At 40.8% G+C, this 15,694-nt stretch overlaps 1 protein-coding gene across 3 annotated transcripts in view; it reads right to left on the minus strand.

Moving 5' to 3' along the window:
* LOC115584869 (voltage-gated potassium channel subunit beta-2-like) overlaps positions 1–15,694 on the minus strand; it is a 68,547-nt gene that overhangs the window by 50,739 nt on the left and 2,114 nt on the right. The window contains exons 2-4 of one of the 3 annotated variants that reach the window (XM_030422736.1): positions 15,078–15,158; positions 14,397–14,737; positions 2,930–2,973 (exon numbers count right to left, since the gene is read on the minus strand). In XM_030422736.1, the coding sequence (XP_030278596.1) occupies positions 2,930–2,973; positions 14,397–14,737 (385 nt within the window). In that variant the 5' untranslated portion in view covers positions 15,078–15,158. Of the gene's footprint in view, positions 1–2,929; positions 2,974–14,396; positions 14,738–15,077; positions 15,159–15,694 lie in introns of those variants that run through there. The other 2 variants (XM_030422735.1, XM_030422737.1) reach the window with 2 other exon arrangements.

The following is a 15,694-nucleotide window of genomic DNA, read 5'->3' on the forward strand; positions in this document are numbered from 1 at the left end:
AGCCGGGGCTGCAGCGCCGACAGCAGCGCTCTGGTCTGCTCCCCGAGCTCTGTGCCACCTACCGCTACCGGAGACCGGACCTCCGACTCTGTGTTGCCCAGAGACGGACGGCCCTAAATGGTGTATTATGGCTGGGCCGTCCAGCCCCGCCTTCCCGCAGGCTGCTGCCATTACCTTCTCAAATGATATGCAAACCACGCTGTACTTGCCCCTCCCCTCAGGCCCCTCCCTCTCGACGCCAAAACTGTGACAGAAAGTTGAAACTGAAAATCAGTGACACTGAAAAAAAAGTGACATTGTAAAAAAAATCTGTCACTGAAAAAAAAGTTACATGAGGAAAAAATCTGAAGATTGTCATTGAAAAATACAAAAAAATCCCAATAAAATAAAATGATAAGATTTTCGGATTTGAATTATTTGAATTACATTTTTGTTTTTCAGTGCCAATACTTGTTTCAATGCCAATACAACTGTTTTCAATACAAGTGTTACAATAACAATGTTTCTTTTTTCAGTACTGGTTTTGTTTTTAATGCCAATTTTTTTTTTTGGATGCCAAATTTTAAAGTCACCGTTCTGGCTCCATACTTTTTCTCCGGACATTTGAACTGCTTCAAGAGCCTAACCCAAACAAAGCGTCGTTATTTTGAAAACAACTCCATTTTAAAACCGAAGCAAGAACGAGATTAATCCTTTTTTTTTTATATTTCTTTATATCGTCAAGTATTGCAACTCATTAAACTAGAAGAAGCTATTTTTGTTCTTGTATTTAGTAACTAAGACAGATCGTTCGGCCGGCGTTTCTTTCCACATTATTTTTATACAAGAAACCTAATCGATATATGTTCGGAGCTCCGTAATAACCAGCTCAAGAAAGAGACTCTGACCAGAAATCGTGATTATTATAAGTCGGTGCAGTTAACTGCTCAAGAAGCCGTGAAGGAATCCACAGCCTAGAGAAGAAATAGCATCCGATCGTCTCCGACCGCCTCCCGCGCACTCAAGCAAGAACACTGCTGGGCCAGGAGCTGTCCCCAGGTGAACCGAGATGACATCGCTCTCCAGCGGCTCTGAAACCGCCGCCGCCTCCCTGCACAGAGACGAAGCTGCTCCAGACAGTCCAGAGTCCGGGACCCAGTTCTTCTTCCACCAAGTAGACAAACATTTCACACGACAAGAGTCACACTCGAATGAGATCAGAGTTGGTGTTTGTGGAAGCTTCGAATATATATAGACGTATATCACAAATTCAAAGCTCTCGCCATATCGCCTCGATAGAATAAACAGTAATTCTGTATTGGTAAATTATCGGTTACTTACACTAAAACCCACCATCGTTTAAAATCTACTCTGTCCTCATTTTATTCCACAATTTCTGTTAATGTTGTCACATATTTGAATCATTATTTCACATCCTTTATTCTGCATTTATTTAGCAAATAAACATATTTAACCGTATGTCGTTGTCTGTGCTCTTTTAATTTTAAGTGGGAAATCAATGGTATCGTGGAAAGAATTCATGACTTCAGAATAGGAGAAAATTGAAATTCAACAGATCAATTCGAGACTGATCTTTTGTGTTCAAGCCAAACTTGGACAGTTAATATTCTGACTAGTTTCCTCCAAGCTAGTTGCACAGAGAACCATCGGAGGTGGTGCCCCGTCTAAAGTATAATTAATTACCAGTAATTAAGTATACTTTTTTCAAAGTAGTGTCTCCTACACTGGTTAGCAGACATGGTAGCAGACATGGCCTAGGACCCCTCTCGAGATGGGATTCTCAAACCACATCTCCAGCACATCTGGGATCCTCACCAGTTAAAATGAACACCAGTCACACCAGAAACATGTCTTTTTCTGTGTGGAAAACTGACACTTCTTTAAGAAGTTTCACTGAGAAGAGACACATCAATAAACTGTCTTTACACTACCAGCTGAAATAGTCAGTTGTTACAGGTATTAAAGAGATCACTATTGTCAGAAATGTTAAATGTTATCATGATTCTGCTCAAAATGTGCTTTATAAAGTGCTGCCATGTTGTATACTAACGATGGTGATTTTAATAAGGGCCTTTTTTCAACATTTTTAAAAGTGTCGATATGCTCCATAATAGCTCCAGTATTGCTCATTTTTGCCTTCAAAGGAGGTCTCAAATAAAGCTCTGTCATGTCTCAAGTAAGGTTCCTGGTGCTAGCTGTTATGTCCCACCTATAGCGCCAATTTAATTTTAGGAGAAATAAACGAGAAATGTTTGAGACCAAAAATGACTACAACGAGACTGAAATGAGAACTCTAGTGGAGTCGTAAAGAAGCAAGCTAGCACAACTGGAGACCGGCAACAGTGTTGGCAAAGGTGGCAGCTAAGAGGTGGGCAGGAGAACAGGTGGAGCATGAAATATAGGCTGCACATTAGACAAATTAGAAATCAGACATCCTTTGGCAGTCCATCCATTTACATGTGGATAGGATTTTCAGTGTTTAGAAAATTGTAAATTCAACTAATGAAAAGAAAAGTCAACAGTTCTTTCATTATTAACAAATACAGATTGCGATTTGGAGAGGACCACAAGTTCATTATCCTCTTCATCCCTGGTGTCTGTTGAAATTATTAAGTAATTAATAAAGAAGTCCATGCTGTCAGCTGTGTCTAAACGTGGTTGATTTTAGAGAGGTCTGAGGTAAATGATCCTGTGCCAGGAGGAAACACAGCCAAACGTAATCGATTCTCACAAACCACCCCTATCTCTTTTATAGTGTATCCTCATGTGGTCTGTGCAGAACTGCACAACATTTGGTTGAGCTACATTGATAAATGTTGACCTGCAGACTGAAGAGAATTGTTATTGATCTTATACAGTCTCTTAATACTGGTGGAGATATGGTATTATAGTCATGGTAAATGGCCTTGCATGTATATGCAACACTCACCTAATCCAAGACAGGACACCCTGAGACCAGATTTGCCCAGATTTCTGTTGACAAAAAAAATGAAAAAGCCAGTCCAGTTAGAGCAGCAATATCATAAGTTTTACATATTGATAAAATGCAGTGTATTTAAAGTCCGTGTAAAGCAAATTCAGCCATTGTCTTCTAAACACATTAAATAGGTCATAAATGTATTTCCTTATGACATGAAAAAAGCCATTCAACCACTTAGAATTTAATTGTGGAGCTAGGCTTCACAAACTTTCTTTCTAAATTTCTGTTTTCAGGATTTAATGGGCGGGTCAGAGCCGCGTTACATAACACGGCTATGATTAGCATAAACTGGCCCTGCTGCGGAGGTGGTATAAATACATTCAGCGCATTAGCTTTGGTGGTTTTTCCGATAGCATCTCTTACGATACTTTGGAGATAGCTAACCAGTCAACCAGTCAGCTCGTGCGTCTTTCCTGTATGCCACAGTGTGCAGGGTAACGGCACCTTTAGCATATTTAAGTTTCCTACGGACGACAACGTAAGGTGGACCGATTTCGTCAAGAGGAGCTACTGTGGAGAGTTCAAAATCACCACCAATGCCCGTCTCTGCAGTGTCCACTTTACCCCCGATAGTTACAACAACTATCACCAGGTAAAGTCTGGATATCTGAAGAGTCCGTTGACGCTGGTCAGTGTGGCTGAACCGACCCTCTCCGTCCCCGGCTTGCATCCTCCCATCCCGACGACAGCGGGTGCCACCATCACGGCCACCGGCATAGTGTGCCCGCCACCGGCTTGTATCCTCCCGTCGCGCTGACAGTGGGTGCTCTCATCTCCGCCTCCAGCATTACGTGCATTACGCCCGCCATGACATGATTTGGCCTCATTTCCATCTGACAGCTGATAATCCACAGGTAATATTTTATGTGCACCAATATAGCTATGACAAGGAATCAGTGACGTGCAGTCAGGAAAGGCAGAGGAGACAGAGCCTCACCTGTCATCATGGAAAAAATTAAATATATAATAAACAAATAAATTAACTTTTTATATTTATCAAATGGTTAAGCTATAAACTAATTTTCCATTTAACTTAAACAATTTGGATTGTTTTTAAATAAAAATTGCTGAATTTTCGCATTTCCGTTCGAATACGAGGAAGAGACGCACGGTGAGGCAGCAGCAAGCAGAGCCTCACCTTGGATTGCCCAATCCCTCACAAACTGTGCTCTGCCATGCAATGAGAGCGTGTCACTGTCTCTCTGTATGTCGCCAATCAAATGTTTTTAACACTTTTAATATATGCCCCCTCTGACTTTCTATAGTTTAGCTGATGTATAAAATATATGTGTGTAACCTGTTTCGTGTGCTCAGCGATCTTACAATGGCAGTGAAGAGGCACTGGGTGAGGCATGCAGTTCTCTTACCTCAAGGTAGGGGGCACTCGTGAGCCCAGAAATTTTATGCTACTCCGCAGCTGCAGAGTAAGTGACAGCAAGCTAGCAACAATCTTAGAGTCCATGGTTACAAGCGAGTCAAGTGCAGTGGTATTTTTTCCCTGTCTCATTCCACCTGGATTTACAAGGGAGGATTTAATATCCAAGCTCAAGGAATTTTCTAAACTGGACTTTCAATCCAAACAGGAGGTAATAAATGAAGGAAGACCAACACCGAAGCTGAGCGGTTTACTTCAAACTACGGGGCAGAAGATTACCCGCTCTTTTTAAACGAAGTGGTACACACAAAAAGACTGGCTGTGTGGATGTCCAGCAAGGAACCGCCTTTTCTGCTTTCCATGTCTTCTTTTCTCAACCTATGACAATGTCTGGACTCAGATGGGATATTGTGACATGAAGAATTTGCAGAGAAGCCTCAGCAAAAATGAGCGGTCCGCCACTCACTTTCAAAGCCAGATCGCGCTAAAAACGTTTGGGATCTCCAGGATCGACTTGGCTTTGGATGAACAGCAGAGACTGAACATCAGCATCCGCAATGCTAAGGTAAAGGAGCATTGAGAGATTTTGAAAGATCTCATCAATGCCACCTGCTTCCTTGCCAAACAGCAGCTGGCATTTCGTGGAAATGATGAAGTTACAGGCTTTGCTAATGGTGGCAACTAGGTTGAGCTCCTGTATGTTTTGGCTGAGAAAGATGACGGGTTAGCTAGACATTTGGAGACATCCACTGTATTTTCTGGCTTGTCAAACAGGATACAGAATGATTTAATCCAAGTGGTCAGCGATGTCATTACAAATGACATTAAAAAGGAGATCAGTACAGCCCCATTTGTTGCTGTAGAAGTAGACAAGACCACCGATGTCACACAGAAAGCTCAGATACCTATCATTTTGCGCTACGTGGCTAAAACTGAAGCAGATGCGAGGTGAAGGAGGCGCTTTTGGGCTTTGATGACGTGAGGGCGGACAGACGCGCTCCTGCTATAGCTGAGTATAGCAGTTTGAGAAATCACTTCCAGTGACCCTGCCGGATAGTTGTATCAGCTCCTGTGAGAAACGCCAGCCACCTCGTAACCCTCGGGAAATTTTAGCGTGTTGCTAATTCTGTTTTTTCCTGTCTTGCCTCAGACTACCTGCCCTGAGCCCGTATCCAGTCCGCCTGCCAGCGTCGCCGACCCCGAGCCTGGAGCCTGAACACTACCATCACTCCCTGACGCCACAAGAACGCCTGCCACACAAACCTTCATCAGATCTGTGCAAATCCTCAAAAAATTCTCTTGTATTCAACTTCAACCCTTGTCTGCATCCAAGTCCCTGGTCCCCGGACCTGACAGTGCAGGCTAAAATTAAAGAGAAGGTGCCCGAGGCCACATTTACCCACTGTTACGCACACAAGCTGAACCTGGTGCTGTTGCATTAAGCAAAGTGCATGCCAGAGTCTCGTGCGTTTTTTAAAACAGCGGAGGGACTAGGGGCATTTTTCAGCAAGTCCACAAAACGCGCCCACTTGCTAGATGATGTTGTCAAGCGCTGTTTACCCAGAGCAGCGCCTACTAGATGGAGCTCTAACTCTAGGCTGCTGTAGACCATAATCATGCACCAAAATGACCTGCGCGTGTTATTCCACATTATTATGGAAAATCCTGACAGCTGGGATAATGACACGCTGATGATGGCAGCAGGATATGATCGGTGGCTGTCAAAAGCATCAACATGCTTTCTCCTCATGGCATATGAGCGCATTTTCAATGAAACTGACGCACTTTTCAGAGTGCTGCAAATCGAGGTGATGGACATTGAATATTGTCTCACGCGCATCTGTGACACCGTTGCAGCTCTCGGGCGCATGAGATTGGAGTTTGACAGTTTCTATGACCGATTTGAGCAGAAATTCGGCGCACTTGGCCTGACAGGAAGTGGAAACAGAGTCCGACAGTCGATCAGAGATGAACGGAGTCAAGTGGTCTGTTTCATTCTGGACAACATCAGTGATCAAATGAAGGCCAGGTTTGATCATTTTGGTGAGCTAGCTTTCCATCGTTTGGTGGATTGCGCAAAATTCAGTGAAATGTCACAACATTTTCATGAGACGAAACTCCAGAGCCTGTCAAAATACGCCAAGTTCTTTGACTTTGTGAGATTGAAGGCGGATCTCATCGGACTGTATAGCTCACAAACAGTGAGGAATGAATGTAAATTTCCTGGACAGCTTCTCAACTTTTTGGCCCAGATGGAAATCATTCAGACTGTTCCTGAGGCAACAAAGTTACTCCAGCTGGTGCTCACTGTACCTGCTATGACAGCGTCAGTGGAGTGGTCATTCTCAGCACTGAAAAGAATTAAGACATACAATTGGAACAGGACTGATCAAGGATGGATTTCTTCCCTGGCAGTGATCTCCACTGAGATGGAAAGAATTTTAAAACTGAAACAAGACAAGGAGGACTTCTTCAAAAAAGTGACTGACATTTTTGTCCAGAAGGATCGGCACATGGACTTCATTTATAAGTAAAGGTAAGACCATAATAACGTTTTTGTTTTTTTTTATGAAATGTGCGTCATGTGGGGTACAGTTGTTATGTGTAAAGAATGATGATATGGGATATGAAACATAACCCGTTAACTGCTGCCAATCAAATGGGAGAAAGGGCTGGCTCAATTCATGGCAGCAGCTAGTAGGGGCGCTTCTGGTCTGCCGCGGCAACTCCTGCTGCTTTGATCATCTGTTTTTATTTTTTATTTTATAAAACAGTTGTCACTGTTGTATTACACTCGATGGAAGTTACATTTCCATCATGTAATTTCTGCATTAATTCGCAAGGTTTTCATAATTAATCTCTCAACATCTGTCTCAACCCCTGCCACTTTGTGGGGCAGCTACCACTGACTTGCCGCTGTGCATGTGTATCTGTGTGTGTGTGTGTGTCCGAATTAAGTAGGCAGGAAGTGCCTCTACTAGCTGCCGCTGCCACGAATTGAGCTAGCTCTTGCTGTCAAATTGGTGAATAATCTACTCTGTTGGATTCGTATATTTGTAAATCTGATTCTGATAAAGTCAGTGCCTCAACAGCCATGAACCTCACCGCACGTCACTGCAAGGAATTTTATGTAGACGTTTGTGTGTAATGTAAAACATGGACTGTGAGGAACAAGGCTGAGCACTATCAGTGTCTGACTCAGAGTCAGTTTCGGGCTCTGATGGCTCAAACAGGTCAGGCTGGGTTCGTCCGACGACGCTGCTAGTTTCTGTTGTTACCGTAGGTTGCGTCCTTGTACAGTACACGGAGGCGGCGCCCCTCCCGCGTGTGGGCGTGGTTCCAGCGCCTCTATCTGACACGCCCCCAGCGTTGCATGGCAGAGAGAAGTGCTTGTTTTTCCATGATTTTGAGACCTAATTTTATATACTTAGTTTTTTTTTTTTTTTTAATCTTTCAAATTTGGCTCAGTGGTCAATGACACATGTTTCTGTGGTGTGACAAACTCATAACAAAAATGTATTACTGCCTTACATGGACTTTAATAGAAGCCGACTAACCCTAACCCAACTAATTCACAGACCTTTTTTTGTTGCTCCAGATTCACAAAATGACTTCAAACAAAAGAAAAACAATACAGCACAAATAAGTGCAATAAGTGCATCACTGAGAAGTGACCTTTTGATTGCTGCAAAGATGGTTGATTGTACGCTCTTTCTCAGGTACCTGAAGTCATTTCCCAGCATAGAGCTTAATGTGAATTCAGTGTATGGCCAATCAAACCAAGGCAAACCTCATAGTTGAGTTGAGGTAAATGTAGGGCTGAAACGATTCATCGAGTTACTCGATTAACTCGATTATAAAAATTCCTCGAGGCAAAAACTCTGCCTCGAAGCATCGTTAAATTCCTATGACACGCACTATACGCGCAGGGATCTGATTGTTCCACACGGACCGTTGTTCAGGAAGCACACCAGCGCGTCATACATTTTGAATTTAGCTGGCTGGCACAATTTAGCTCTGTATTTGTAGTGATGTCGTGATGCGGTTTGACTAGATATGATGTTTAGCTTTGATGTTTTTAACCTCTTCAACCCGAGCTGCGCATGTTGCATTATACATGCGAGCATGCTAACCATGTAGCAACATATTAATGCAGCACACCAACTTAACGGGAAGAAGCTCGGCTAAACGCTCATGATAATCATTTTCACCTAATCGAAACTCAATTCCGACACCAAGCAACTAAAGGAGCACGTAGAAAAAACACGCTAATGGCGCATGTCCGAAAAATCGGCGTTAGCGATTACGCTACTTCATGCTAATGCTACATACAGCATGTCATATGAAAGCTGGGACTCTACAAATTTCAACGGTATACGTCTCATCACTCTGTGCCCAAAACTCACTGAAACAGCCGCCGAAGAAGAGCAAAAATAAACATCACTTTATACAGACATGATCATGAATCACGTGCTACATTGGCTGTTTTGTGATTATAAACTCTGTTTGAGTGCATTACACCGCCTCCACCGGCTAATCCAATGTGTCTGTGTCACTTTGAAATGATTCCTGACAGTTCAGGATAAGTTTTGGTTCCAGGAGGACACGTATAATGTGGAGTAGGTAGGACCCTAGTCTCATAGACATATATACATAGACGCCGCATTGACTGCTGCCGCCCACTAGGGCAGCGTGCCTACAGGGCGGCCATCTTGGAACAGGCCCACTCGCTCCTACAGTGCATTACAGCTATGGAGGAATGGTGTTTCTACACAATAAAAGTGATAATAAATCGCTCAGTTGTCAAGCTATTTTAACGAGGTTTGTTTGTCAAACGTCATACATGACAGACAGACAGATACATATATATATATATATATATATATATATATAATATATATATATATATTATATATATATATATATATATATATATATATATAATATATATATATATATATATCATTATGTTATTATATTATCATTATCTTATTTTGATACATATATAAACACACACACATATATATACATCTATGTATATATACATATATATACATTATATTTATATATATTTATATACATTATTAGGGATGTCCCGATCAGGTTTTTTTTACCCCGATCCCGATCCGAGTCCTTTAATATTTAGTATCTGCCGATACCGAGTCCCGATCCGATACTTAGCCTTAACTAATATTTTCCTAGATAATACAGCTGCATTAAGAAAAAAAGTACCTGCATCTAAGCTGTTCCTTAAAAGGTTTTTATTATTTTGTTGAAACAAAGTATATACTTTCATATAGCTCTTTCTTATTCTGCATATGCTATTACAACACTGGCCTCCACCTTCCTTGTGTTAGCAGGTGAGTGTGTGACGCTGCACTGTGACAGCAGACCCTCGTGTACAGCCAGCTGAAGTGTGTGTGAGATGCAGCTCACGCTTGGTACCTCCATATGATCCTTTGCTTATTTCATGTACTTTACGTTGTCACATAAAATGACGTGGACACGTTGCTTGTCTATTAACGCGTTCAGCATCTCCTGGATTGCCTGCTTTACATGCTCTGCTGTATGAGACCCACGAAACTCGTGCGCATATACCGGCATGTTGTAACTCGAAAGTGGAATAAATGTAATGCAGAGATGGTAGGGCATACCGGGGATTCAAAAACTCCAGGTGACGAAGAAAACCCTGATCCTCTACCACGGAGATGAGCTGGTTATCCAGAGAGATTAATTTGATGACCCTCTCTGTAATATTTGTGGACATGTTGCTGAGGATATTTCTCATAACTGAAAGTATCCGCGAGTGTTCGCTGCTTTGGTCTCCTTGCCTGTACTCTCGAGTGAACACGTTGTATTCTTTGAGTTTTTGTTTTGTATATGCTGTATCAAATGAGAAGTAAAATGCATCGCTAAACGGCCATATAGCAGATGTTCCACGTCGCCGTTGGACTGCTTTCGCTTTCTAATTGAGGTTATTTCCACACTGCAGACACTTTATTCACAGGTTTGCCAGAGTAACACCACGCGCGCGTCTGCGTTCTGCCACAAATTGTGCACTGACGTTAAAAAAAAAAAAATCGGGCTTGGGTCCACGTTCAAAATTGCCGATTCCGATCAGCGGAAAAATGCCCAGATCGGCTCCGATCCCGATCCTACAGATCGGATCGGGACATCCCTATACATTATATTTATATATATATATATATATATATATATATATATATATATATATATATATATATATATATATATATATATAGATATATATATATACTATTCGTATCATTATCATTATGTTATTATATTATCATTATATTATTTTAATATATATATATACACACAGACATATATACATACTATTCGTATCATTATCATTATGTTATTATATTATCATATTATTTTAATACATATATACACACACACACATATATATACATGTATGTATATATATATATATATATATATATATATATATATATATATATATATATATACATACATATACTATTCGTATCATTATCATTGTTATTATATTATCATTATATTATTTTAATTATTATTGCTATTATTATTATTGCTATTATTATCATATTATTTTCATTATTACTGGTATTATTATTATTGCTATTATTATTATTATCATTATATTATGATTCTTGTTATTGCTTAATTATATTATTATTGTTGCTTTTGCTATTATTATTATTATTATATTCATATTATATTGTTAGTATTATAATTATATCTCTATCATTATCATCATCATTATTATTATTATTATTATTATTATTATTATTATTATTGTAGACATAGGCTCTGCTGTCTCTACCCTTTTTGAATATCAGACCGTCAGAACAGCTTGCAGGAACTCACAGGATCACATTCTTTCCATTTTTTTGAGTGGCTCCCCTGAGGACTCAGACTTTGTTGCACGCTGCAGGACACAGAGGAGAACTTTGTTCCTCGTGGCTGTCCAGCTGTCCAAGAAACACCATATTCTTTTGGAAAATCTTATTTGTGTTATAAATCATCACATACAGACACGGTGAACAGACACTGCAGTCACAAGTTGATCTGACCTCCTTTTGCGACCAGGAGGTGGCTGTGTGTCTGCTGTGAGGAGTGAAATAGGTGATACCGAGAGTCACCTGTGATCTGATTGGCATAGTGGAGTGACTGCCGCACTGGTATTTTTTTTTTCCCTCAGTGAATGTGAGCTCAAGTCCCGTAATTGTGTTTGTTCGAAAGGGCTCAATAGTTCCTCTATGTGATGCATGTTTACTCGAACAGGGAGAAGACAGAGTACGTGTTTTTAATAAAGGTTTATTAGAGATACACATTCACAGGAAGAGCAACTCTCACCTTTCCTGTTTACAACGTCCTCCGTAACAACCAGCAACTCTGAAGATCTGACTTATTTCACTCATCAAATCCAACGTATTTTGAACACTATTTCTGTATTAAATGCACTGGCCTTAACAAAGGCACTGGTAAGTGAAATAAGTCAGCGACTGACACGTTTAATCAAACAGGACCCCAAACACGTATCAGGTATGTTTTTCACAGAAAAAACCTGAACAAAGAGGCAGATCAGAGGACAGCTACGTCTTCTCTTCCCGTTTTCAACATCTGTTGTAACTACGGTGACCACAGACGCATTCGGCTCACGGTCGCCAGTTAATGTAGTCCCGTGTTAAATCCGAAACACCGGCATCTTTTCATTCACAAATCTTCGGTCAGAAGCTCGTCTGCTGATAACATTAAGTTGAATTTGTATTTGGGTAGTAAAACCAGCATTTCAAAAATATCCAAGCACCCTGTATCATAGCTACATGTGTGACGTTTTTAACAAATCAATACGTTTGATAATCGGTCCAAAATTCAGCAAATAATTCTACTTTGAGATTAAGGAGTAACTCTTTCCTCCGTAGGTTGATGCACCGCTGCCTCTGCTAGCCCTGTTCCAAGATGGCGGCGCTGTAGGCACACCCCTCCACAGTCGATGCGGCGTCTATGTATATATGTCTATGCCTAGTCTTCCCACACAGTGTATTTGCCTCCTTGTGATTGGCGGATTAGTGTGATTATCATGGATTTGGGGACTGAAGACTGAAAAAGTCTTATTTATAATTTATTTATTTATAATTGTTTTATTTACATTTATTTTTTTTAATAAATTGTACACATTGTGTACCTGTTTGGCTAGATATTTTATATTCATTCTTTGTTCTCAGGTGGGTAATTTTCAGAAGGTGCAATCCTTTTTTGTAATGTTGTATGAAGAAAACAAAACCAAGGCCAAATGGCCTTTACTATTTAAGTTTGTATTCACAGTTTTACATGTTATACATGTTTTACAGTAAGTTGATTTAACTGTACTGTTGTTTAATTATTGGCACTGGCACTTAATTGGAGTTGGAGCCAAATGTTGGAGTTGGAATGAATACCTCAGTTTTTTTGAGAAATGCTTGATCATTTTACAGCCACACCATTTTCGTTATGCATTATTTGTTTTGGTTGTTTAAAAACGCAAAAAAAAAAATTATCCGATTACTCGATTAATCGATCGATAAAGTGCTAGATTAATCGATTACAAAAAGAATCGATAGCTGCAGCCCTAGGTAAATGTATAAAATGCATATATGCACTGACCCTTGAGGTCAAGCGCAATTTTTTTGTCAGAATCTGTGACATGCTCAAAATTACCATCATCATCATCATCAATGACCACCACACAGTTATAAAATGATGATGAAATAAAATGGACCACAGCAGGACAGAGTTGAACGCACACCTTTGCCTGTCATGGTTTATGATTCTGTCTTTGTGTCGTGTTTTGTGTTTTGATGTCATGTTTCTGTCTCTTGTGTCTTATGTTTTGATTCCTTGCCCTCTTGTGTCCTCTCAGTGTCTCCTGTGCTTTCCCCTCTTGTGCATGTTTATCTCCCCCGTCTGCCAGTATTGTTTCCTCTGTGATCGCCCTTCATTACTCACCTACTGTTCCACCTCACCTGCTCCTCATCTCTTCATTAGTGTCTGTGTATTTAGTCTCTGCCTTCCCTCTTGTCTTTGTGAGTTTGTTGCTTCTGTCTGGTGTTGGTTTGTGTGATGCCTCCCTTGAGTTCCTTTTGTCTCCAGTCTCTCTGTATGCTTTGTTGGATTTTGATTTCTGGTGTTTTCAATGTTTGATTTAAACTTTGCTGTTGATTTGCACTTTGCCTTTTTTGTTTGCATTTTGTTTTACTGTTTTAGTTGTTACTCTGTTTTTTGGTGGTTGGACACTTTTAGTTTGCTTCCTTGGTTTTTGTTCTCGTTCAGCTTTGTTTGATATTAAAGCTCACTTTTTGTTCCTCCTTATCCTGCCTCCAGTTCTTATCTGAATTTGGGTCCACCTTTAGTTTCCCCCTTAAACCTCCGATGTTTCCAACATTCAGCTAAAACAAATGAGTGCACTGGTTTGTTTTTCAGGAAATTTAGTCATTGATAGTTATTCTTTTCTAGTTGTTAGGGTCAGAAAGTCAACACTATGACTACCCTAGTTTCATTACATTACAGCTGTGTTGAAGACAGAGCCCAGTTCATAATTGTGAAAGCTGCTCAGTGGAGCATGAGGCCAGAAAAGATTGGAGTCCTTGGTATGAAAGTACCTGGTTGGGCTGCCCACAGACCGCGCACACTAGACTTCTGATGACTGAGCTGGCCAAGCTCTGATTAGGCGCCCGATTAACTTGATTGGAAATAAAATCATTTAAACGTGCAGCTTTCTAGACTTTCCAAATTTTATTAGATCTAATGGATCAAATTCTGGTAGTGAAATATTATAGCAGTGAACATGAATGTGAATAGTGTGAATAATTCGCTTACATGGTCAAAACGAAAGAAACTGACAGAGTGGGAAGACAAGGACATAAATGCACCATGGATGAATCACTAATAGAGCAGAAAGACTGATAAAGAGATAAAATGAAAAGCACAAGACACATGAGGACAGTATATATAAGCTCAGAGCTGTATCTGTGCTCTATGGCCTCCTCTCACCTGTAAATCATGCCTGTGGCGTAAGACATGCTGTCCCTGAGTGAGACATGGTTCATCCGAAGGAAGTCCTCCAGGTTTTTGAGCTGAGCAGCTGCACGGACCTCTCTCAGACGCTGAAACTCTGCTAACTGGCTGCTGCGTTGCTGTCTTTCTTCCTGCTCCAGTGCTTGTTCTGACAAGAAACAGCTCAGGCCACTGTGCACGCTTTCACTCATGGACGACAGGGACATTATCTTGCCTCCAGACCCGACATTGCCACTGCTGATGCTACTGCTTCGACATATTCCTGTGTTCTCACGACTCCCAGGTGGCACCCCTCCACTGCCTCCAGGCTTGGGCATCTAGAAGTTGATGAGAAAACATGATCTAATGTCACAGTCAAGTAGGAAGGTGATTAGGTCACACCATGTCTTCCGCAGATGTTGAGTGGTTTGCTCAGTCATCAGGACACTCGTCTCAACCATTCCCAATGCCGTGTGCATCATGGCTCCAAACATATCACAGCAGTGTTTCATGGGTCTCTGTACTTCAATAATGCAGATAGTAGAGACAAACACTGAATCATTTCAGGGTGAGTGAATGGCTGATGTGCTTTGCTGTTTGTCTACGTGAATGAAAAAATGGACATGCACACATGCATATGACAATGCTGTTTAAAACAGTGCAGAATACTGTACTCACATACTAGGTGCCCGGGAAGACATCTGTGGAATTGTGGCATGCATGAGGATAATTCACTTTGTGGAGACACAGCACTGTTAGCTGAAGGAAGAATTCAAAGACAACAGCTTTTCAAAACTGACAGTTTCACAATGAACTGAAGATTATCTTATAGAGTATCACACAAGAATTCCAAAAGACGACAGTGAACATCTGCTTGTATGTAATGTAAGATTGACGGTGTTATGTTGGAGACACAAGAGGAAAACAGTTCACACAATAAATTACCTTTACAATCAGTTCTTGAATTAGTCTATGAAAAGCATTGTATTTAAAAACAAAAACATACCATACTGCTATTAGTGGGTCAAGAAACCCTCTGCCAACTTCGTGTCAGTCAACTGTCCTTACTCTGTCATATTATAGGTGAAATCTGACTCAAGCTCAGAGCTTAGTTCTCTGTTCCCACAAGCTACAAGCTGTGTCGCTCTCTTACACTCTATATCTTCCTCCCTGCTGCCTCACATATTGAAGGATCTGGATCGTCATACCCTGGGCACTGCTGGATCATTGCTTTCCTCTGTTGTACTTTCTTCTTATATCTGTATTACTGTTAAATGTGATGGCTCTTCACTCCA

Source organism: Sparus aurata, chromosome 7 (assembly GCF_900880675.1).
Source record: "Sparus aurata chromosome 7, fSpaAur1.1, whole genome shotgun sequence".
NCBI classification, from domain to species: domain Eukaryota; kingdom Metazoa; phylum Chordata; class Actinopteri; order Spariformes; family Sparidae; genus Sparus; species Sparus aurata.